General features: G+C 39.3%; 2 protein-coding genes across 3 annotated transcripts in view; one reads left to right on the forward strand and one right to left on the reverse strand.

Annotated features, from left to right (window-relative positions):
* The window catches only part of NPC1 (NPC intracellular cholesterol transporter 1), a 27937-nt gene extending 12959 nt beyond the window's left edge, over positions 1–14978 (forward strand). Inside the window, exons 8-25 of the mRNA XM_071554666.1 lie at positions 1584–1954; positions 2284–2510; positions 3018–3118; positions 4037–4139; positions 5084–5273; positions 5675–5857; positions 6493–6607; positions 7238–7365; positions 7455–7595; positions 8199–8288; positions 8400–8590; positions 8950–9065; positions 9620–9749; positions 10361–10561; positions 11359–11590; positions 12642–12755; positions 13541–13703; positions 14359–14978. Of these exons, the coding sequence (XP_071410767.1) occupies positions 1584–1954; positions 2284–2510; positions 3018–3118; positions 4037–4139; positions 5084–5273; positions 5675–5857; positions 6493–6607; positions 7238–7365; positions 7455–7595; positions 8199–8288; positions 8400–8590; positions 8950–9065; positions 9620–9749; positions 10361–10561; positions 11359–11590; positions 12642–12755; positions 13541–13703; positions 14359–14441 (2879 nt within the window). The 3' untranslated portion in view covers positions 14442–14978. The remainder of the gene's footprint in view (positions 1–1583; positions 1955–2283; positions 2511–3017; positions 3119–4036; positions 4140–5083; positions 5274–5674; positions 5858–6492; positions 6608–7237; positions 7366–7454; positions 7596–8198; positions 8289–8399; positions 8591–8949; positions 9066–9619; positions 9750–10360; positions 10562–11358; positions 11591–12641; positions 12756–13540; positions 13704–14358) is intronic.
* Positions 14901–23309, reverse strand: part of RMC1 (regulator of MON1-CCZ1) — a 16725-nt gene continuing 8316 nt past the window's right edge. For both annotated transcript variants that reach the window (XM_071554667.1, XM_071554668.1), the window contains 14 exons: positions 22567–22670; positions 22015–22104; positions 21270–21375; positions 20102–20213; positions 19040–19084; positions 18596–18649; positions 18165–18293; positions 17727–17833; positions 16897–17016; positions 16621–16698; positions 16360–16464; positions 16206–16274; positions 15832–16057; positions 14901–15076 (listed from right to left, as the gene is read on the reverse strand). In XM_071554667.1, coding sequence (XP_071410768.1) covers positions 14997–15076; positions 15832–16057; positions 16206–16274; positions 16360–16464; positions 16621–16698; positions 16897–17016; positions 17727–17833; positions 18165–18293; positions 18596–18649; positions 19040–19084; positions 20102–20213; positions 21270–21375; positions 22015–22104; positions 22567–22670 — 1425 coding nt within the window. In that variant the 3' untranslated portion in view covers positions 14901–14996. The remainder of the gene's footprint in view (positions 15077–15831; positions 16058–16205; positions 16275–16359; positions 16465–16620; positions 16699–16896; positions 17017–17726; positions 17834–18164; positions 18294–18595; positions 18650–19039; positions 19085–20101; positions 20214–21269; positions 21376–22014; positions 22105–22566; positions 22671–23309) is intronic.

Genomic DNA, 23309 nt, shown 5'->3' on the forward strand with positions numbered 1-23309 from the left:
AGCAGCTGAGGTAGATTGTTTTATTGCTTATATATGTTTTAGCTGCTTCCTGCCTTTACTTGCTACTTGTGTTAAAGACAATGTTGCATTAAAAGGGGCAGTGTTAGGTACAAGCTGATTTCTGCTCTTGACCTCAGTCAAGGATTGGTTCAAGGGTCTGTCAGTGTAGATATTGCTTCTGGTGCTGTCACATGAAAAGGGACAGAAATGCAAAGATTTCTTGTCCCACCTGTATTAATATTTTTTTAATTGGTTATAAGTTTCCCCAGAATATCAAAGTCTTTTAAAGCCCCAAACAATCTGTCTGCATCTCACCTAAAGAGACTCTTTGCTTGACAGATTCACTGTGATGGACAATACTTTTGATGCCCTAATATGGGAACTGCACTTAATAGCAAGGGAGATCCTTCTCCATAAAGTTCTACAAGTTATGAGGCTGCCAGCACAGAAACTAAATGGACTAACTAGCAGTTCATGAAATAACTTTGATTAATACAAGTATGTGACAACTACTCTAGGGTTTGCATTGCCAGTGATAACATTAACTGCATGATTGCACTTAACTAATAACAAAACCCCACAAACCAGAAGTACACTCTACAAAACAGCCCAAGGACCTAAGCCTCAATACAAAACTCAAGCACACCCCCTCCATGACAGACCTATTTACAAAGACTATAACAAAATCTAAACACTTTTGTTAACACAAAGCAAAAAAAAGAAAGAATATAGTTGCTTCCCACTAACACACATTTTAACTCACTAGGATAAGGAACTGCACACCTTAAAGCAAATCATGAACAAGGAGTTGGCAATAAAGTACATTCTAGGATAACAAAAAAATAATATAAAGTAAGGTATATACCCAGTAAGTTACAAGGTGTAGGGCAAGGTAAAATTAGTATCAAAGTAGCAAAGTACAATTAGTAAAATAAGGTATCTATGGGGTAAAGGTTAAAGATGGTAATTTGTAAGGTATAAGGCATAGAAAAGCAGAGTAAGTGGTTGCTCACCCGTACAGAGTCTGACGGTGTCTGAGGAGATAGGACAGCTCGTTGGTTACCCCTGCAGAGATGATGGAACTTCTCCCCCAGTTTTGCTCATGTCCGATCTCTTTTTATACCTTTTTTAACTTTGGCAGTTTGAGAGACTATAGTCAGTAGTAATTTTGGGGGTGTGATAGACAGATGATGCAGGCCTAAGGCTCAGCTCCCTGTGTAGGATGCTGCAAAGACAGGCTATGCTATTTCCATAACACTCCATTCTTCATTGATCCTATCAGGCTGTTGTTGGGAAGTGTCCTCATTTTGTTGAGGCCTTTCAGGGAAGCTGCCTGGGGTCTCTTTGTCCCTTCTTGTGTAACCCATTGTCATCTGACGATGAGTTTCTGGGAACGCCCCCTCCAGGTGCTGAGGTGTTTCCTGTAACCCATCAGGATGGTCATCATGGCCTTGAATTGGTCTATCACCCTACAGGTGCTTACTCCAGAGCTAGAATAAAATTTAATCTTTCCTAGCAGACTTCAGCAAGATGTTGCTTAACTGGCGTCTTAAACATTTACTGTTTACTGCTTGTTCTTGCAGGTAAAATTACATGTGGTGAAAGGCTTGGTGAAAGGTTTGAGAATGGCCTGAGGATGACATTCACATCATGGGGGGCTTTCTGCGTCAGAAATCCACGTCCTGTTATCCTCTTCTCTGTGGTCTTCGTTGCAATGTGCTGCTCAGGCTTTGTATATATTAAAGCAACTACAAACCCTGTAGATCTCTGGTCAGCCCCAAGCAGCCAAGCTCGCAAGGAGAAGGAATACTTTGATACACACTTTGGGCCTTTCTTTCGTACTGAACAGCTTATTATTCAAGCACCAAACAGCCACCCAGACACCTATTCGCCTTACCCATCAGGAGATAATGTGCCTTTTGGGCCTCCACTCACCAAAGATATCCTCCATCAGGTAATTGGGACTTCCAAGAGCAAAGACCTAAGCATGCATAACTGATATACCATGTGGAGTTGGCTTCCATCTGCAATGCTATGTGTTCATCAAGATGTTTACTAGATATTCATATAAAAAATCTTAGCCTTAGTATAAAAGCTTTTTGATGGTAAAATTTCTGTTAGAGATCCTTACAAGCTAAGTCTCAGTAAGCATGTAATGTGCTTCTATTGATATATGCCATTGTCTCTGGGACGTTGCAGGAATATAGCATGTACTTAAATTCTGCCATGCAAGAGAAATGCTTTCTTGAGCTGCATTTAAACTGTGGTTTGGTTTTTTTGAAGGTACTGGATTTGCAGGATGCTATTGTCAACATAACTGCTTCTTTTGACAATGAGACTGTAATGCTGAAGGACATTTGTATGGCTCCTCTTGCTCCCTACAACAACAACTGCACTATACTGAGTGTACTTAACTACTTTCAAAACAGCCATTCTGTTCTAGATCACTCTGATGGGGATGAGTTCTATATCTATTCTGATTACCACACTCACTTCCTATACTGTGTTCGGTAAGCTGTACAATTACATGTTTTTCAAACTGTAGGCCAATTAAGCCTTTGTCTTGCTAGTTCTCACTGCCCCCCTGAACCTTTTCTTAGCCCTTTTTAAACTTGCAGTACTGTGTGAATTGCAGGTTAGTATAGATTGTTTGTCTTAGTACTTCAGTAGGAGTTTGATTTTAATCAAGCTGCCAGTTAAACTTGGTTTGGTGTGGACACTGACTCTGCTTTACCTTAAACATATTTTCAACACTTCTGAGGAGTTCTGTAACAGAAGACAGTTTCTAAGCTTTCACTTCAGTTTATAGTTCAGTTGGGTAGAAGCTACTCCTTGTCTTAAAAGCTGTAAGGCAGACACCTTTAAACTGTATTTAAATTCAAAGCAAAGGGTACAAGTGTATCATTAGCAGTCTTATTTAATGTTTTTTCTCTTGATTGTCAGTTATAACATGACAGCCTTTTACTTTTTTGTGCTGTGCCTCAGTTGTACACAATTATTGCTGTTGATCTCTTTAGGGCTCCAGCATCACTGAACGACACAACTGTGTTTCATGATCCTTGCTTAGGAACATTTGGTGGCCCTGTATTTCCATGGCTGGTGTTGGGAGGATATGATGGTAGGTAAAAAACCAGTATTGCAGTTTGTCTTCAGCGTGCATACTTGTGTACTGTCTTTGTTGCTAAAGGTGCACTCTCATTTAACACAGATGTTTAAATGCACTCCAGAGAAACTGGAGTTTTGTTCAACTTTTGGTAAGTAAGGGTGTTTTAAGTGAGTTTTCAGTAGATCGGTGCTGAGATTGGAGGCAGACTGCTCTGGAAGTGCAAAATTGAAACAATCTGTAACTGAAGTATGCTGGTCAGCAGGACAAATGTTCAGTCTGCTTTGGGCCTGCTAAAGGATCTCTAATTTCTGGAGGCTAGACAAAGACATGAAGTAGCTCAAATTCACATGCTGGGATGTACATATATTTTGCTTTGAGTTGCAATAGTTTTGTCACTGATCTGACCAAGTGGTTAAGAATAGATTAAGATGTTCACAAAGGAAGTTATTCCATAATTACTCTGCAGCCAGAATTTTGTTCAAGCAATTAATCTAATTAAATGTAACTTGGTAGTTATCTAAAACAGTGCTTCAAGGTAAGCACTTCTTGATTAGACTGTAGGGGTTTTGTACTTGCTTTGACTAAAATGTAAGTATCCAAGAAGTACAGTGTTTAGAAACCTACATCATATTCCTCATTAGATGGGAAGTCATAAGCACCGGTTATGACTTCCTTGCCTAACCATGGAACAATTTAATGCCTGGGTGTCATGAGCATGGTAAATAATGAATAACTACTTTTGAAGTCAATCTGGAGTACTTATCAGCTTCTGTTCTTGTTTCAGTAGTGTGTTTGAGAACTCAGTGTTGTTAAATGGAGTTGTAGGGATGGTATTGATTTGGACAATGCTAATTTTAAACTTGCTTGTATCTCCTGTACAAGAATGTAAGCTCTATTTCTTCATGCCAAACAATTTTCCCCCCTCCATAGATGATAACTACAATAATGCTACAGCTCTTGTGATTACTTTTCCTATCAACAACTACTACAATGACTCAAGAAAACTAATGAAAGCCTTGGCATGGGAAAAAGAGTAAGTAGTCTTCCTGTATTCTGAAATGCATGTTACTTAAAGCAGCTTTAAATGTACATACATGAAAAATACCTTTACTGTACTGACAGTTTTTTAGTATAACTACAGGAATGTTTTGAAAGGAGCAAAACTGATTAAAACCAGACTATGCTACTCGTAGGACCTTCACTTTATCTGGCACGCCTCGTTTGTTTTGAGTACATAGGTTCTAGTCCTGTTAGTGATCATCTAGCCCAGTAGTACTTGCTGTTAAGTAACATTAGAAAGGATTTTATATTTTTTATTGTGGCTAGAATTACATAGGTGGACTCTTTAATCTACTGGACCATTAACCATGAGTGGAAAGGTCAGTGTGATCTTGTAATTCTTAACATTTAATTTCTTAAAATGTCATCCAGATGAGCATCTAAAGCTTTCATCCCCTTCACCATCTTCAAGAGGTGATGTTGGCTCACACTGGCTAGCAGTTCAGATAAAAACTACTGGACTAGAAAGTTTGAGACAAAGTAAAAGCATGACAAGAATCAGCCTGTGTCACAAGCACCTCTCAAGTTGGGGAACTGAAACAAGGGCTAATAAATTGTTCCAGTACTGTAAGCAAGCTGCAGTCATCTTTCATGTGTGTACTCCTAGGTTTAGCTTTGAGGAAAATTGCATTTACTATTTGAAAAAGCTTATGCAAGATACCTATTTGTCATCAGGTTCTGGAGAGAACATGGAAAGTGTTTCAGCATAGTGTATTTCTAGTGCTTGGAGTAGAGCTCTATGTATATGTAGCCAGCACCTCTCTTTTAAAAATGAAGATGGTCCCTCAAAGTACTGTCTGGCCACAGTGCACTCTTGTACCAGATGATGTAAATTTGCCATCAGCTGGCTTCCAAGTTTTTCTAATAGAAGATGTTTTATCCTTTTAAGTGTGACTGACCTCTTGGATTTTTTTTTAGATTTATTGACTTTTTGAAGAACTACAATAATTCAAACTTAACTATATCATTTTCTGCTGAACGGAGTATTGAAGATGAAATCAACCGCGAAAGCAACAGTGATATTAGTGTTGTGTTGATAAGCTATCTTGTCATGTTTGTGTACATCTCCATAGCTTTGGGACATATCCAGAGCTGTAGAAGACTGCTGGTATGTGTATAGTTTTCATTCCTATAAAGACTGAAGCTATAGCTTGCTGGTAGCTTCAAGTGATTTAAATATTTTTGCAGAATGCGTATGTTCAATTTTGTATTGGAGTAGTGAGTCCTTCTTGGGCAGGACTTACAAGGAACATTGTTCTTGTCATACTTGTTAGTTCATGTGTTCTTTGTAGTCTCAACTATGTATTTGCACTTGAGATGCAGTTTACTTTAGCTTTAAGACTTGTAACTTTAAGGTGGATTTTTTTTAAATATCTGCATCTTCAAAAGAACCAGAAAAGTAACTTTGCTACTAATTACACTAACCGTAAGAATATGGCTTTTAGCTTTGCTATAATCTGATCTTTGTGATGATGGCTGTTTGGTTGACAATCAGTACAACTCTTTTAGGTGGATTCGAAGATCTCTCTGGGCATTGCAGGCATCCTGATTGTATTGAGCTCAGTAGCATGTTCTATAGGCATTTTCAGCTACTTTGGAATCCCAGTGACACTGATCGTGATAGAAGTAATTCCTTTCTTGGTGCTGGCTATTGGAGTGGACAACATCTTCATTATAGTTCAGACACTACAGGTATTTATTTTTTCATTCTAAAAGTGCCTGGTTTTTTTAAGGGCTGTAAACTTGGAGCAGAAAGTCTTCTGCATTCCAGTGTTCAGCTCAATCTGAGCCGATCTGGACTCTTACAGGGTATCTAGGGACTTTGAAGAAAGACAAGATTCTGTGTACATTTTACCTTCACAAAAATCAGCTTAAAAGTCTCTGCCTTTTCATACTGCTGGTTGATACCAAAATAGCTGTAGGATTCAACTGCTATTTTGATTATTTGTAATTTTAGCATAGTGTGAGCAGTACTCATGAACCAAATTACATTCTACAGAGTTTCAACACTAAGTGTTAGTGGGTAATCAGCTTTCTAATTTGATGAGTTCAATAACCCACTGAAACTGGCACTGCCTCTGGCAAGTGTGTAGTTTTGGATGAATTACTGAACTTAGTATTATATTTTGAATTTGAAGCAAGACAACAGAATGCTTGTGCTACTTTTGTTTTAGAGAATCTCAGCTGTTTATCTAATTCTTGTTAATGCAGTGACAACAATAAAAGAGTTTCAGATATTTAAAAGTTTGGGCTTTTTTAAAAGCCATACGAAGAAGCTTTCTAACTTGCATGATTCCTAATTCTAATCAGCTATTGCCTTAAAACAGAGAGATGAGCGCCTTCAGGGTGAAACTCTGGATAAACAGATTGGGAGAGTCTTGGGAGATGTGGCACCCAGTATGTTTCTCTCATCTTTTTCGGAGACTGTGGCATTCTTTCTTGGTAAGCTTTCTTTAATATTTGAAGATAAGGGCTTTACACCTGTATGTTGCAAGAGCAAATGTAAACTAAAGTACTGACAAGTCTAAATTCAACCTTAGTAATAGGTCAAATGTCAGGGTGTATGCACTCCTGTGTTGCATTTAGTCATCTTTCCACTGCTTGGAGAAATGCTCCTGTGACAAAGTATGTTTGAGGTTCACTTTACAGTATGTGTTAGAGGTATAACAGCTTTTGTTGCCCTACAAGTATAATTTAGCCTTCTTTCATAGTGGACTTGTTTACCTGGAGTGTAATTTGTCATCGGTCCAACTTGCATTGGAGTGGCTTAATACTGGAGCAAGGTATTGCATGACAGCACTCCTTAACTGCCCTCTTACACAGCTTGCATGTAATTTTGGAGTTGAGAAATGTCTTAAAACTGGTCCAATCCTTTGCACAACCTTAATGCTGTTAAACAGGTCAAAGACAGGAGTTGTAGCCAGGCTTATGTCAGATGTTTTCTTTGCTCTGAAAAGCAAGGCTCTCTGTCCTGCTATAAGGCCAGTACTTAAACTGGGTATTTGTCTAGAAAATGCTCATGTGTTTCTAAGAGAAGGGAGCTTGCTTAACAAACTGGGTCACTTCCTTCAGGGACACTGTCTACGATGCCAGCAGTTCGCACATTCTCCCTTTTTGCTGGAATGGCTGTGCTCATAGACTTTATGCTTCAAGTTACTTGCTTTATAAGTCTCCTGGGCTTGGATGTTAAGCGTCAAGAGGTGAGTATAAATGCACCTGTAACTGCAGTGTAATGGGTATGATGATATCCACAGAAATGCACTAAATCTGGCATTTAATCCATTTTCAGGGAAATAGACTGGATATTCTGTGTTGCATCAAAAGCAGTGAAGAAACGGGTGGAGTCCAGCATTCTGAGAGCATGTTATTTCTGTTCTTCAAAAATGTATTTTCTCCATATCTGCTTAAAGATTGGATGAGACCAATAGTAGTATGTATACTTTGTTTCAAGTAAGCAGTCATCTAAATGAGCAAAAGTATAGTGGTCCTGAAGGGCTAAGTAGGGAAGACAAATCTTCAATACAATGAAACAAATAAAGCTTCAGGTATTTTTGCTTTCAGCATTAGTAGAGAAATAAGCTTTTGTAACTGCAAGAGTATTTCAGTAAATGGAGGCTTGATCATGGATTGCCCAAAGCCCAGGTTTAGGAGTTGTGTTACTGGCAAGCAAATTACTTTAGGCCTATATGAAAAAACTAGCACACATTGGCTATTTCACTTCATTAATCTAGAATGTTGTTGCTGAATCTGTGATTCAGTTTGAGATTACTGTGCCTATTTACAGAAGATGTTTGGTGTATGTTTCACTGCTTATTTCTAAGGATAAATTTCGTTGTGGTTCCAAAGGGAACTCTGAGTAGCTAGGTTTTACTGCTTGTAAATTCTAGTACTAAGCACTTAGTATGTTGTGCTCAGCCTGGCTAGCATACTTAAGGTGGAGCCTCTTTGCATGGTTCCTATTAGCTTAGCAAGTGACTCCTATTGCTTGTTGTTTCTGTGCAGTTCTCACTTCCATGGATTTGCTTTTTTGCAGATAGCAGTGTTTGTGGGTATCCTGTCATTCAGTACAGCAGTTATGCACAATGTAGAGATTGGACTGGATCAGTCTCTCTCAATGCCAGATGTAAGTCTTATGATCATGTCACTGTTCAGCAGTTTATGGCTGAATTGAAAACACTGACACCTTATTGTGCTCCCTCAACATTATATAATAACTCAAAGCTTTCCCTTTAAGGACTCCTATGTAATAGATTACTTCAGCCACCTCAGCAAGTACCTCCACGCAGGCCCCCCTGTCTACTTTGTCCTAGAAGAAGGACACAACTACACCTCTTTGGAAGGGCAGAACATGGTGTGTGGTGGAATGGGATGTAACAATGATTCACTTGTCCAGCAAGTCTTCAATGCTGCAGAAATTGGTAGCTAGTAAGTCTTTCATGCCTGTCTCTGCATAGTTGTGTGGGAAAGATGTAGCTGATCAGTCTGTCCTTTTGATTTATTTCAGGCTCAGGTGTTGGTTGTACAACTGACACGCTATCGTACTTGCTTTATACTGTGGTTTTGGGAGGGAGGGGAGTGGAAAAAGCTGTGGCAATCTTCTAGAGTTAGCTGAGCATTATAGTTCTTGGATGGGGTACTGGAGCATGGAACTATAATGGACAGCTAAGTAGCCTGGACAAGAATGAGTTGACATGGCATAAGTTGGCACTGGAGAGATCAAGTGATATGTTCTGGAATGAAATATAAAATTACTGATGATAGATATGTTGCATTATTTTTATTAGCACAAGGATAGGCTATGCCCCATCTTCCTGGATTGATGACTACTTTGACTGGGTGAAGCCACAGTCATCCTGTTGCAGAGTCTACAAGACCACTGGACAGTTTTGCAATGCTTCAGGTATTAGCATCCATCTCGTTCCTAGGGGATTATCTTGGTTTATAAACTACACAGCCGAAACCCTTTATCGTGCTGTGAGTCAGGTGAACAACTTTTCTTACCGTAAGCTGGCACCTCTTGAGTTACCGTCTAACTTATTTGAACTGCTGTTTGTGTGAACTTTAATATTCTACTGGAATGCTATAGGCTGATGACAGCCTACTTAGACAACCAATGTAACTTGCGATAAAAGCTTTGTTCCTTCTGCTAGTTTCATTAGAGCCCACAAACTTAGTGCTCTGGTTCTGTTCAGGTCCTTCAGTTTGGTGTAACTTTCATCAGATCTAATGCAGATAGTGCACAAGTAACAGAGTTCTGTTGGCCCTTGCCTTAGTAGTAATAAGTAAAAATAAAGGACTCCAGGTCCTATACAGAATTTTAGGGCTGATCAGTTAGTTGATCAGTAAAAGTGTTTTTTTAATGGCATCGTATCCTGTAGTACTGCCAGTAAGAAGTTCCTAGTGTTAGGACAAATACTTGATCCTGTAGCTGACAGTCTCCCTGTATTTCTTCAGTCACTGATCCATCCTGCACTCGTTGTCGACCACTGACTCAAGAAGGCAAGCAGAGACCACAAGGCAAAGATTTCATGACCTTTTTGCCAATGTTCCTATCAGACAACCCTAATCCTCAGTGTGGCAAAGGGTAAGAGCCTTATTTTATAGATCTTGCTTAGATCAAATGTGTCAAAGATACTTGCTCTAGATTTTATGTCTGCAATATTAGGTATCTAGTATTCTACTAAAAGGCCTACAAACATTGACATCTCACCTGTTCTGTAGTATTTTCTGAAACAAAACTGGAAAAACAAATACATCATCAACTAAATGGAATGTACAAAGAGAAACAACATCTATCATCAGTCTACTCTATATTCTGTGCAATCTTGTAATGCTCTGAAGCTTTTATAGTTTTGGAAACTGCTAGAAACAACTAACAGATGTTAGTCCCCTGAAGGTCACCTATAAGAGAGCTGGGGGAGGACTATTTACTAGGGTGCGTAGGGATAGAACAAGGGGGAATGGCATTAAGTTGTGCCTCATCACTGGAAAGGTTCAAGGCCAGAATGGATGGGGTGTGAACAACCTTGGTCTAGTGGAAGGTGTTCCTGCCCATGGTGGGGTTGAAATCAGATGATCATTATGATCCCTTTCAACCCAAACTGTTTTATGGTTCTATAAGATTATGAGTTATAAAAGCTAATAAACTTGAATGGTGCTGACACTGACATCTCATATGTCACTATGTTTATATAGAGGACATGCTGCATATAACTCTGCTGTCAACTTTATAAACAACAAATCTGATGTTGGAGCTACTTATTTTATGACTTACCATACTGTACTGAAAACATCATCTGATTTTATTGATGCTATGAGGAAAGCTCGGATTATAGCAGACAACATTACTGAGACCATGGGCATCAAAGAGAAGAACTACCGGGTGTTTCCTTACAGGTACGGTTAGATCTTTCTTGCCTTGGTGACAAATACTTGAGCAACTGAGAAAAGGTGCTGGCTAATAACATATTAGAGTATTGAATTTTGTCTAACAGAAGGTAATGCAGAGATTCTGGAATTTCTGGTAAAACCAGAAAGATGCATTTTATATCCATATCACTGACTTCTTTTTACTGTGGTTGATAATAACTAACTTAAATCAAGAAACCTGTTGTTCAGTACAAAGGTAGCTCTGGTTCCCTTATGGGCATTTCCTAGCCTTCAGAGTAGGATTTAATAGTTCAAACATAAAGCAGATACGTTAATATAGGTAGTTGCAAGCTGTAATACAACCGTATTGACTTCAAACGAGTTACTCCAATGCAAAGCAAATGCGGCAGTGATGTCAAGTATAGGAGTACTGTAAAGAAAGTGAATTGAAATTGGTATCTGTACAGCTGAAATACTGATCTCTTTGCATCAAAGAATCGCATCCATACTTATGGTCCATCTGCAGTAGTTCCTGCGGATACCACAATGGATCTCAAGACCTGTCTTTTGGTATCTACTAGTTGCTTATATTGAAGCGTGGGAATTACCCTGACTTCCAGACACAACCTTTATTTGAAGTGTTAGTGAGAAGGTGTCATATAACAGCCAGCATTCTGTAGGAGTCATTCCACTGATACAAAGAAGCCAGTTCCTGTTGCTGCGTTCTGTAAGGGGGGAACTACTTTATCCTTAGCACAGAAGGTAATCTAATATTAGCATACAGCAGGAAAGATGGCTAATGATGACCTCTCTTCTTTCCACAGTGTGTTTTATGTCTTCTATGAACAATACTTGACAATTGTGCATGATGCCATCTTTAACCTCTGCATCTCCTTGGGATCAATATTTTTGGTGACAACTGTGCTGCTCGGTTTTGAAGTATGGGCTGCTGTTGTAGTTTCAGTAACTATTGCTATGATAATCATCAACATGTTTGGAGTGATGTGGCTCTGGGGCATCAGTTTGAATGCAGTTTCATTAGTAAATCTTGTCATGGTAAGTCAACAAAACATCCCTCTGCTTTTGTTTCCAAGTCTTGAACAGTTCTGTGTCTTAAGTATGTACTTATAAAACTGAGCAGTATTTTGCTACTGAACTTCAACAGGCATTTGAACAGTAGTGGAATTATCTTAAATACACAGGTCCATTCTGAAGACTAGCCCTAGTACTGATAAGATGCAGCAATGGAACTCTAAGCTATATTGCATCTGCTGGTGGGCACTTCTCTTCTGATATAGCAGTTGTATTGCTGCTGTATAGGCCAGGTGCTGCTCCACATTCACACAGGTTGTTCATGCTGAAGGTGAGGATACATAGGTTCATGTTAAGGCTTCTGCTCCATTTATATTCTACAGAGTAGATCTGGGATTTGCTAGCACTAATGTTGTTCCTCCATAAATGGATGAAATCATTTGGGCAAAGAGTATCCTGGTAAAACTCTCCAGAACTAGCTCTAGCAAGCAGCTATTAGTTGCTCTGGCTTACCATGCTCTCTAGAGGCTTGTGGTACATTCTGAGAAAGTTCTAAGAGTACCTGTTAGCCCATGTTACAACTAGGTGTTCTAGTAAGTCTGTCTACTAAGTAAGGCTAAAATTAGCCCACTGTTTAGTCAGTGTTGTAAATGACTAATCAGCTGAACTGTCATGGTGTGAAATCAGGATGTATATTCAGTGTTTTTCAAAAGCATGTTATTGCAGCTAATAGCTGTAAACTGATTTTAGTGTTCAATGTTCACTGCATGCGCTGGGTTGAAGCCAGCTTGCTTCAACACCAAGGAACTTTGTTTTGGAGGTCACATCTTGTGTTCTGCTTCCTGTTTGATTGTCTGTTGGTAATGACTGGTGGCAAAACACCAAGCAGCACCTGCAGCAACCTCTGGAATGCCTCTGACACTTGAGCTTGTAACTTCCCATGCTATTTTAACCCTGGGGGCTAATCACAGCTGCTAGGAACCTTTCTAGCCTGTCTACAATCCTGAGTAGAGACCTTGCCATGAACGTGTTTATCTAAATGATGTTTACATGTAGGTTTCTCTTCATTCTCTAGAGCTGTGGCATTGCTGTGGAATTCTGTAGTCACGTGACAAGAGCATTCACTGTTAGTACAAAGGGCAGTAGAGTAGAGCGTGCGGAAGAAGCTCTGTCTCACATGGGCAGTTCAGTAAGTATCCACTGTAAGGGGGGCAAACAAGTAGCCAAGTTACAACTTCACTGACTATTTTCTTAAAAAATAATACAGACTTAAGTCATAAAGATAGTCTTGCCTTTTCTTTTTGTAATACTTAAAGTTCTTTAAGGTCAGCCTAGGCTTCTAATAATAATAGGGATGATGAAGACTACAATCTTTATTCCCATGTTGCTACTACCTAAAAGGGGAAAAGAGCTAAAAGCTTCAGCTGAACCAGTAGTTTGGATAAACCTCAAATTTTCCCATTAAAGTTTAAGTGCTTCTCTCTTCCAAATACTTAAAGGTGACTAGGAAAGGTTGTTTTGAACATGGGCTGCAATTGGAGCCTTGGGAATAGAAGCAGGGCTTAGTGTTTAGGCAGTAGTGTCATGTCATTTATCTTGGAATAACTGATATGGATGGGGGTGGAATGGACTGTTCTGGTGATGTGTGTAGTGGACCCAAGTAAGCAACTTTACTGGAATGTGAGTTACAGATGAAAACTATTAGTTGAAGTTTCTGCCTGAAGGAAAAATTAAACTAGGTGACTGTGCAGATCAGAGTGGATTTTTAAACATACTGAGCCTGTCCTGTGGGACCAAAAGATAAACTCTTCTCCTGAGTGTGTCTTGGATTTGGTTCTAAGGACTAACAGGGAAGGAGGTATACTGCATATAGGACCTTCAGATGACATAGGAATTTTATCAAACGCTAAATACTTGAAGCAAATGGATTATCTAAAGCCCTGCTTGCCACTTAAACACTTTTTTTATTGACAGGTTTTCAGTGGTATCACGCTAACCAAATTTGGAGGAATTGTAGTATTGTCTTTTTCCAAATCTCAAATCTTCAAGATATTCTACTTCAGGATGTATCTAGCTATGGTTGTGCTGGGAGCAACACATGGACTAATATTTCTTCCAGTTTTGCTTAGTTACATAGGTAAGATGTGCCAGTGTGCTCTAAACCACAGTTCAAACAAAAACCAGCCAGCTGTCTCTGGACTCTTCCCATTAAAGGGAAAGGATTACAAAGATGGAAAACAATACTTGAATGTGCCCCTCTCATTCAAGTAGCCTGTCTCTTGGAAAGCAAGGGCTGACTGGTGCAAGTGCAGGCTCACTGATGGGGGCTTCTGAACTGAAGCAACCACAGCCTGGCCTGTGTGGTTGCACTTTGCTGTGATCCGTGGAAGGCCCACGATGGCCTAGAGACAGCAGCAGCATAAGTGTCTCAGCCTGGGGGCAGGGTGGTAAATGGAAGCAACAAACCTCCTCTGGGACACTGTTCCTGTGTTTGCAGAAAAGTCTTGCTTTGTGGTGGATGGTCCAAGCATTGCACTCTTGAATTTGGAAATGCATGTGAATGGTGTAGATCATGAAAGTAGATTTAAACTGAGCCTTACTTAGTGAAGCTAAGACTGATTCACCTTCTGCTGCCCTTGTTGCTGCTGCCAACAGCTGTTAATAGCTGAGCAGAAGCACGCTTCTGAATGTTAAGCTAGACCTAGACAGTAAGATTGTGTGTGCTTCCTGTGACTGTGTGCGATTGGCTGTGATGTTGAGACTTTGGACTAACTCTGTGTTCTCTCATTCAGGACCATCAGTAAATAAAGCTAAAATTCGTGCTGCACAAGAGAGGACCAGAGGTACAGAACGGGAGAGACTCCTCTACTTCTAGTTTTTTAACAGTGTTCAGTGGACTTAATGAACTGTGGCTTAGGCACAACTTTCAAGAACTGAAGTGCAGCAATGTTCTATGACTATCGTACTGTAACCATCACTGATTTGACTTCTGCACACATTCAACTAGAAGATACCAGCTGTGGCTTTGGATATAGCTTTAAACTCAGGAAATGCTATGTGTGGCTCAAATAACAGTATTACTAAAATTAGATGTGTTAATAAGATTTCTAAAACACTTCTGTTTTCAAGAGGTTGCACCTTTTTCTTCTAGAAACGTAAACCAGCTGTATTGAGAGTTGAATAGCATTTCATCAATGAAATTGAGGTGATGTGTATGAAAAGGGACTGCTAAACCACTGACACTAATTTTAAATGCAGGTCAATGCAATTTTTGTCTATTTTTAGGGGGAAGCCATCACAGGTTGTAATATTTTTAGTACTCTTTGCCAAAATGTCTTGTATATACTTTATTATAAAATAGCAATTTTGTAGTTCAAAAATCTACTTAAATGCAATAAATTAAGTTTATACATTTCAATGGAAGATTCTTTCAGAACGTGGTGGGCTTCATGAGAGCTTGTTCTCCAAAAACTTGTTTGAAGAAGGTGACATGTTCTTCACAGTGTTCACCTAAGGGTGACAAAATTAAAGTTAATGTTCACATCACAACTAAGAAACAGAACCAAGATTGTGTAGGTTCACTTAATTTATTAGTGCTAATTGTTATCTCTAATGCCTTTGAATACAGGAGTTTAAAAAATATAAAGCAGTAGAATGACTACTGAGGTATTTCAAGTCCTATGACTAGTATTATTGTGGTGAAGTAGATATTTGATCTAATTCCTGGATCTAGTTTGTGTATCTAACCAGCAGGTTCACATCCATGAGAGCCCTTTACTGTCAAGATACAAGACCTTGGGGTGGGATTCTGTGCCTATAGTCTGATTACAAACCTGCTTGCACCAGCAGCACTTTAGCTTGGCTTTTAAAGGAAGAGGAACTGTAGCATAAAGCAGCCTTGAATTTTTGTAATTTGTGAAAACACAACTGAACTCACATGTTTCCTGACCCAGTTGCTGACTTCAGAAGAAAGCACTAATTGGAGATAATGGCTCTGCTAAGCTAAGAAGTGAGAGCGACTGCAAGTTAAACAGGTTAGTTAATCTGCAAGTTTCTGCTTGGCTCAGTCTCTTTACTCCTGGGTGTGCTTTAAAAAGGAGTAAGACAAGTTAATTCAGAATGATGCTTAAAGGTAAGTCTAAATATAGATTTTAAATGTACCAAGAGTTTTATCTTCTAATACAGACTCAACTGGATTGGAAGTGAAACAAATCTTAGTTCTGTTTCCACAACTGACTGTCTCTGTCAAACTGCCTATTGCTTACCTGGTGTGAAACTAGGATTTCCTCGTAGCCGCTGATTTCTTTGTTCAAAGAATCGAAATATAGTATAGAAAAGCATGTCATCTTCTGCTTGTTTTGCTGCATCGAGGAATTTACGGGCTGAAATGCTGTCGTGTCCTCCAATACCCCTGATGAATCTCAAGGCAGCCAAAACTTGGTGTTTGGACAACAGAACTTCCACTATTTCATCATTTGCTGTGCAAAGTCTCTGTGAAGTCAATCACAGGTGTAAGATTATGTTTCTAATGAATGCAAGTGACCGAGATGCTAGCTAGTCACTTCGAGTTGGTCAGGTAAGCTGTTTGATCAGTCTAACCCACATGTGACATGGAGTTACTATAGTCAGTAATGCTTACTTTTAACATGTCCAGTGAGAGCTGATGTGCAGGAGGGTAAATGCTTTCCAGAGACAGTAAGAGACAGGCCTACAGCAAAAGTAGAAATAACATTAAAATTCTCAAGACTTCCCACCTCCATCACCAGCTTATTCAAGCTACTTGTCTTACATACCAAAGGCTTTGAGTCACTGAGCACATGGTACTGCAAAAACTGATGGAGCATGTAGAACAAGTTGTGCTGCACAAGGGTTTTGATGACCAACTCATACAAGTAGTGCTGTGAATGCAGGAAGAAGACCATCAAAGGTATGTCTCTATACCAGTTTTTACAGTCTAAAAGGCAGATTGTGTAGGACTAAGACTTGTGACCAAGACTGAACTGAAACTCCATTTCATGGAATGGGGCAATGTACTTGGCATGTAAGTGATTTACCTGAACTGCAATCTGGAACTGGTTGAGTGACCGAATGTATTCCATCAAGACTGCTATAGTGAACTTATGAGGTGCTTCCTGGACAAGGAAGAAAGTGTTAGGTGGAACTTGCACAGTGTCTCTAATGACAACCCCATAAGAATGGTCATCAAAACACCATAATCATGACAAAGCCTTCTGCAGCCTATCTCAAGCAGTCAGCTTAAGTTGGCTGCTCTGAGACTGCCCCTAAATTAGCCTTTCAAATTATTTCATTAGCCTTTAAAATTAACTTACCTTCTTCTCTGTAAATACAGATAAAACGTGTGTGTACATGTCAGACTGGTCAATAACTGCTTGAGTGCGGACAGGACGTTTCAGGACTGGATTACTTCTACTCAAGCCTGTTTCTACCACCTAGAAGAAAAAAGTTTTTTAAAAACATAACTAGTGTTGTAGTACAGTTCTAGTCAGTCTCAGCTGTACAGAAAGTTTTATATTTTGAACATAACTATGAACATTTTTAAGGAGGAAATTCATGTCTGTGCTCATGTTATACTAGATGCATCTTATTCAGCAGTAATTACTCTTAAATTTAAACCTGCTTTTTAAAGTTGTATAAATATAGCTGCTATTATACACCTTAGAGCCAGGAGATGAAACAAACTTACTACACTGACACAGGCCCTCAGGTTTAGAAGGATTTTGAGTATGTAGCTGTACTCTTGAGTTAGTGCTTGAATTTGGTATTGTGACAGAAGTAATTATGAGGTGCATCAGGGCTGCATATTTTACGCAGTGATACAGTGTACAGTGAAATCAGTGGTTTGGAAACTCAGGCAGTAGTTGCTGCTTTTTTGGTTTCTACCTTCTTCCTGCTTTCAGGTGCTGGGGTTCATTAGTTGCCACTCTGAATATAAGCTATGCAGCACCTGCTACACAAGTGCTGAATGGGGGTCTTAGTGCATCTTGCACAGTAGACTTCTACGGGGAGCCTGAGGCAGCCAGGACCTTGGGGTAGGCCAAAATTTCCTAAATAGAAAAGAGCATAACTTGACCATGATGCCACCTGAAATGGAAACAGCACCAGCCTGTCTCTGTAAGCTGTTGTAGCTAACATGGCTTACCATAGTATAGCTTTGCTCAGCTTCCAAGTACTTCTTATATTCATGATTCAGTTTGTCAAAAACAGTTGCAATCACAGACAGTGATCCCCTTTCTGGCTCACTGAGCACTGAAAAAAGAAAAAAAATGAACTATGAGGAGAAATAACCAAATGCCTTTTTCAAAAGTTGACCTCTACTCTAAACTTAATTTTAAACTTTTAAGAAAGATTTCCAGTCATGTCAGATGTATTTGAATTAAAGTGGGTGGGGAGCTGAATTCTTTCATGCTGTTAAATTCCTTGAGAATGGTGTCTGAGGGCAGTCTAGGCAAATGACACTCTACAGGACCAAGCTAGTTTCGGAGGTGATCTTGAATCTAACAGTCCAGCTAACTTGGGTGAGTATTTATGAATAAACAGTATTGTATTTTCAAGATACAGATAATGCATTTGAACTTACTCTGAGAGCACACAGACAGGATAACCATTTTGCATTCTTTTCTTTGGAGAAGGAAATCCATTAGTTTTCCTTTATCTAGCAGGAGGTTAACTACAGGTTCAAGTTTCACTTGAAGACTCCAGAGGTAACCTTGATATGAGAATAAAACAAAGTGAATTGCCTTACTTTGTATAGCCTAGGCATCCAACTCTTCCACCTTTAAACAAAACCACATCTAGGTTATCACTTATTTGCCTTTCTGTTTTAGAGCAGAATTACCCTTGAAAAGTTGTAATAAAGATAGTGTTATCCTCAGTTATCACTACCAAGAGCCATCAACTTAGCAGATGTACCTACAAAGTCACTTATGTTTTAAGCTGCTTTGTGCACTGAAGGTATAAACTAGCCACCCTGACACTTAATATTGCAGAGTCCAGGAGCTCACTACTTACCTTCACTTGCACTGATGATAATATCAGGTTGAAAGACAATCCAGGAAGAAGAATCTAAATGTTAAAGTTTTAACATTCATATTAACACTGATTCTCAAATGTTGCTGCTGAATCCACATTACTGTACAGAAGCAGATCCCATTAACATATTTTCATTTACTGTCACTTGTGAGACTTTTGAACCATGTTCTTGGAATTACACCTTCAATTTCATGGTGTACCTATTCAGTAACTTCATGCATGTGTCTCACATGACCAAGAAATGTGGTATTTACAACTCTGTGAAAGCACTGTGAGTGTTATGAAGGCTATTATTTTGTCTTGAAGTACATATGCATTATCAGCTAAAGCTGCATTTAAGGGATCAAGGTAACACATGCTAGATTCTTCCATGCTTGATATATACAGTGAGGTCCTTACATCTGGAGAGGATTTAAAGGATACAGAGTTTACATGGAACAGGAGCCTGACTTGTCACAGAAGCTGGACCTGCAGAAAAAAGATCAGGTGAAGAGGAGTTGTACTCTGGAAGCTCTCCTACACTAACTACAATTTTATACTTAAAAGACAAGTATGGATTGTAACACTGAAGCATGCAGTCAAAAAGAGAGATCCATTTGTTTGTGTAGCCAGATCTTCTACAAAGAAAATCTGACACAGAAAAGGCAAACACATTCTTCAAAACACGACTTTTGTTTTTCAGGTGAGTGAAATAACGTATGCAGAACAATTCCAGCTCTAGTGCTGTAATTCTAAATACACTGATTCCATTTGTTGTGCTTATATGTAATCCCTTCAGTTTCTTTGAAAGCAAGAGTGGTTTGTAACTTTTGTTAAATACAAACCTACACCTGCAGATTATCAGTCATACTTGCTAACATGTTAAAGAGCTTTTAATGTGCCATCTCTTTTGTATAAAATTATATCTATTATACAGGGAGAACTTTGCTGCTTTACCATCTGCTCAGATGAAACTATGCTCAGATTATTTCTAGCTACTTACAGCTTGAAGGTAATTACCCGCTACACGTTAGGACAGGAGAACAGAAGGGTAATCCAAGAAGAATCTTAAGTGTTTAAGGCCTAACACTGATCACAGCATTACTTCTAAACTGGTCCCAGACTTGATTCTGAGCTTAGACTGTCTTTAGCCTCTTTAACTTCATAAGTCACATAGTTGTGACTTAAGCCAGAAAAGCATGAAGTGCTTTTGAGCATACTCAAGCTTTCATAGCTGTGGCCAAAACAAATCCCAAACCAACAATTTTCAAGTGTAAAAGCAAAGTACAATGGAAAGTATGCACCATCAACAGCAACTCTTACTCTTTAGGCACAAATTTGGAACACCAATTTATGCTCAATTACTTCTTACCTTCTTCCTCCCTTATCCTCCCAAATATGTGTAACTGAAATGTTAGTAACCAGCATCCTAAAAACTGAAGCATGCATGTGTGTGAGCTGATAAATACTCTTGGTGTTAGGATATTCATTATACAGTGGTTTTACCTGCTACAGGTATTTGATAGGGTTGTATCGATCGAGGCGGAAGTACAAATTGATGGATGGTAGTGGACCCATCAAATTCTCCTCTTAGTTTGATGTCAAATATAACTGAAGTCTGCAATTATAAAAAGAGGAAAGTAGTATTCACCCATTTACAAAGGAAATCTTTCACTGATCAAGCTCAAGACCCCATCCAGTCTGGCCTTGAAGGCTTCCAGGGATGGGGCATCCTGTTACATGGTCTCACCACCCTTACTGTAAAGAGTTGCTTTGTATTCAATCTAAATCTACCCTCCTTTGGTTTGAACTGTCACTACAGGCACTGGTAAAAAGTCTCTCTCAATCTGTCTGGCACACAACTTGGCTATTCACATTAAATTCACTGGTTAGTTCTGGATGCTAGAAATTGTGAGGAAAATTCTGCATCTTCCTCTAATATCCTCATACTTCTACCATTCAGTCCTGTTCAACTCAGGTCACTAACACTTCTACTAGTATGGACCAGCACAGAAAACAGCTTTGCTTTCAGTGCCAGTGAAAAGACTTAAATTACTCTGTCTCAAAGTCAAACTGAGTATTTTTTCTGGGTTTCTACAGTCATGTTTTTAGCTTGACCAAAATGCTCACAGGAATAAGTACTCTGGGTTGAATGCTAAGGTGTGGAACTAACATGAAATACAACTGAAACATCAACTAATCATCCTAAGAAAGTAACATGCCGCAGTTCTTGAAGCTGGCTTCTTATATTCTTTTGGACAAAGCCTTTCCCCAAGTTAAGAGCAAAGTACCATTTTACCTTTACCCCTGAGCAAGTCTTGCTAGTGAGACTACAGATGAGTAAGTTTTGAGTTCATACAAGTTTTTACAGAGCCAGGCCTTAAAACTAAATGAGCTTAAGTTGGTGTTATTAAAACATACCATTCAAATGTTTTGTGATATGAGGAGTTTCCGAGGGTTAATAACTTAAGAGTTAAATTGGATGCTACCTCTTTGTATAATGCCTTAAAAGCATACAGTGCAGCAGCAGAATATAGGAAACTAACAAGAAGCAAAACCAGAGTGGTATGAAAAAGCAGGCATTAGCAACATAAAAAATATTTTCTAACTTGTTACTGAAATCTACCCCTAACTTCTGAAAGTTACAGCATGACACAACATAAATAAATCAGACCTCAGTATCCTGATGATGTACTACCACCAGGTTATCCACAACATTCAGTGCAAACTTCCCCGTTCTGTTCAGCTTTAGAATATGTGTCTTCTTACAGGAGCCTTCTCTATGGAAACAAACAGAGATGAGAACTGGTCAGTATGCCTGTTTAGACTCTAAAAGCAGATGTTCTTTGTCCTGGTTTTGCTGGAACTCAGTTTTTCTTCCTAGTAGCTGGCACAGTGCTGTATTTTGGATTTAGTATGAGAATGAAGATAACACACTGATGTTTTGATTGTTGCTAAGCAGTGCTTTTCAGTTTCCCATGCTCTGCCCACACAGCTATGCAAGAAGCTGGGAGGGAGCACAGCCAGGACAGTGGACCTGAACTAGCCAAAGGGATATTCCACACCACAGGCCATCATTGCTCAGTATATAAATGGGGGGAGGTTGGCCAGGAGGTGCTGACTGCTGCCTGTGAACAGGCTGGGTTGTGAGCAGTTATATTGCATGTCACTTGTTTTTCATGGGGTTTATTCCCTCCCTGCCCCTTGTTCATTACTACTACTAGTTTTTACTTTATTTCACTTATTAAACTGTTAGTAACCTCTGAGTTTTACCTTTTACTGGTTCCCCTCCCGCTCTCACAAGGGTGCGTGGGAAGAGTGAGGGAACAGTGGTGTGGTACTTAGTTGCCAGCTGGGCTTAAACCATGACACTGTTAACACACATAAATTACCACTAATGTTCTTCATTCTGCTCTTACCTGGGTAAATGATAGAGGACTACTTCTGCTCCTGTACTGTTGGAAGTCCTCGAGTGGTGCCTCAAATAGAGAACATAAAGCTGCCCATATCTAACAAAACAACAGGATTAAAGCATTATTTTCAATTAAGAGTTCTACCAGTCTGTTAGAGATATACATTTGTCCTAAAAGAAGAGATGAGATTACAAAAGTCAGGTAATCATTTAATTAAAAGTGAAAAACTAAAACAGTACTTGATATATCACAATGCATGGCCTATACTCATGCAAGTTAGGCATCTCTGAACAACTCCTCTATCAAAATATCAATTAAAAATTGGAACATTCTCAAAACTTCTGTACTAATCAAGAACAATTTCAGTTTGCTTCCCCTCCCCACCTTGTCCTAAGTGAGTTGTTTAGAGGCTTTGTTCAAGGTCATAACTGAAGCAGTTTAAAGCAATAAAACTGCTAAAACAAGAAAAAGTGCAACCACCTTAATGCTATTGTCTTCTCTGAGCATCCCCACACTGGCACACTTTCCCAAGAATGACCCGATGAGTTAGATACCTACATTGTGGCCATAGCAATATCTCTTTCTGAAAGGCTGAGCTTGGACGACTTGGGTGCTGCAGGTAACTCAATTTCAAATTTTGATAGTTTTGACATGGTTCCACTCTGGTAAACAGCAAAACAAAAACTGTCAAGACCTGAACCAGAAAGGTCCCCAGCCGCCTTTCCTCAACTGCTGTATCGGCAGCGCCCCCACGAGGCCAAAGATGTTCATAGCCGAAAAGAAAGGATTTTATGCTTTCGTTCCTGAAAAAAACCCAAGTGTGTGATTCTAAACACGTACTTCTGCTATTGTGACTTCAGCAGCTTTATCGTCTTGGTTTTATATCATCAACTTCAGCTAGAAAAATATTTCCACTTTAATTATGTCACGACAAATTTGTGTGCCAATCCCATGTACAACTGGCCTGGAGATCTCACAGCAGTTCTCAACTTTTTCAACAAAGTATATGCTCCAATTCTTAAATAACTGCTTACTGGGGAAAATATCAGTACTTCCTACCACTCACAGTCTCCTTTTGCTCCTGCTAATGCCAGAATCACCCTTATAGTTGAAGCATATCCCTGCTCCTGCCTGAGGTTTCCTCTCACCTCTCCTCTTTTCTGTGGAATTTTTATTTAAGCAAGTTTTCAGAGTTTCCAAAGCTTCTTACTGAAATTCACTTCCCATTCTCATAAACTCATTTTGAGTGTGAATTGTGAATACTACAGATATATTCCCTTTGCTGGATCTATATTTAGAAA

The sequence above is a fragment of the Pithys albifrons genome, chromosome 4 (genome assembly GCF_047495875.1).
Source record: "Pithys albifrons albifrons isolate INPA30051 chromosome 4, PitAlb_v1, whole genome shotgun sequence".
NCBI classification, from domain to species: Eukaryota; Metazoa; Chordata; class Aves; order Passeriformes; family Thamnophilidae; genus Pithys; species Pithys albifrons.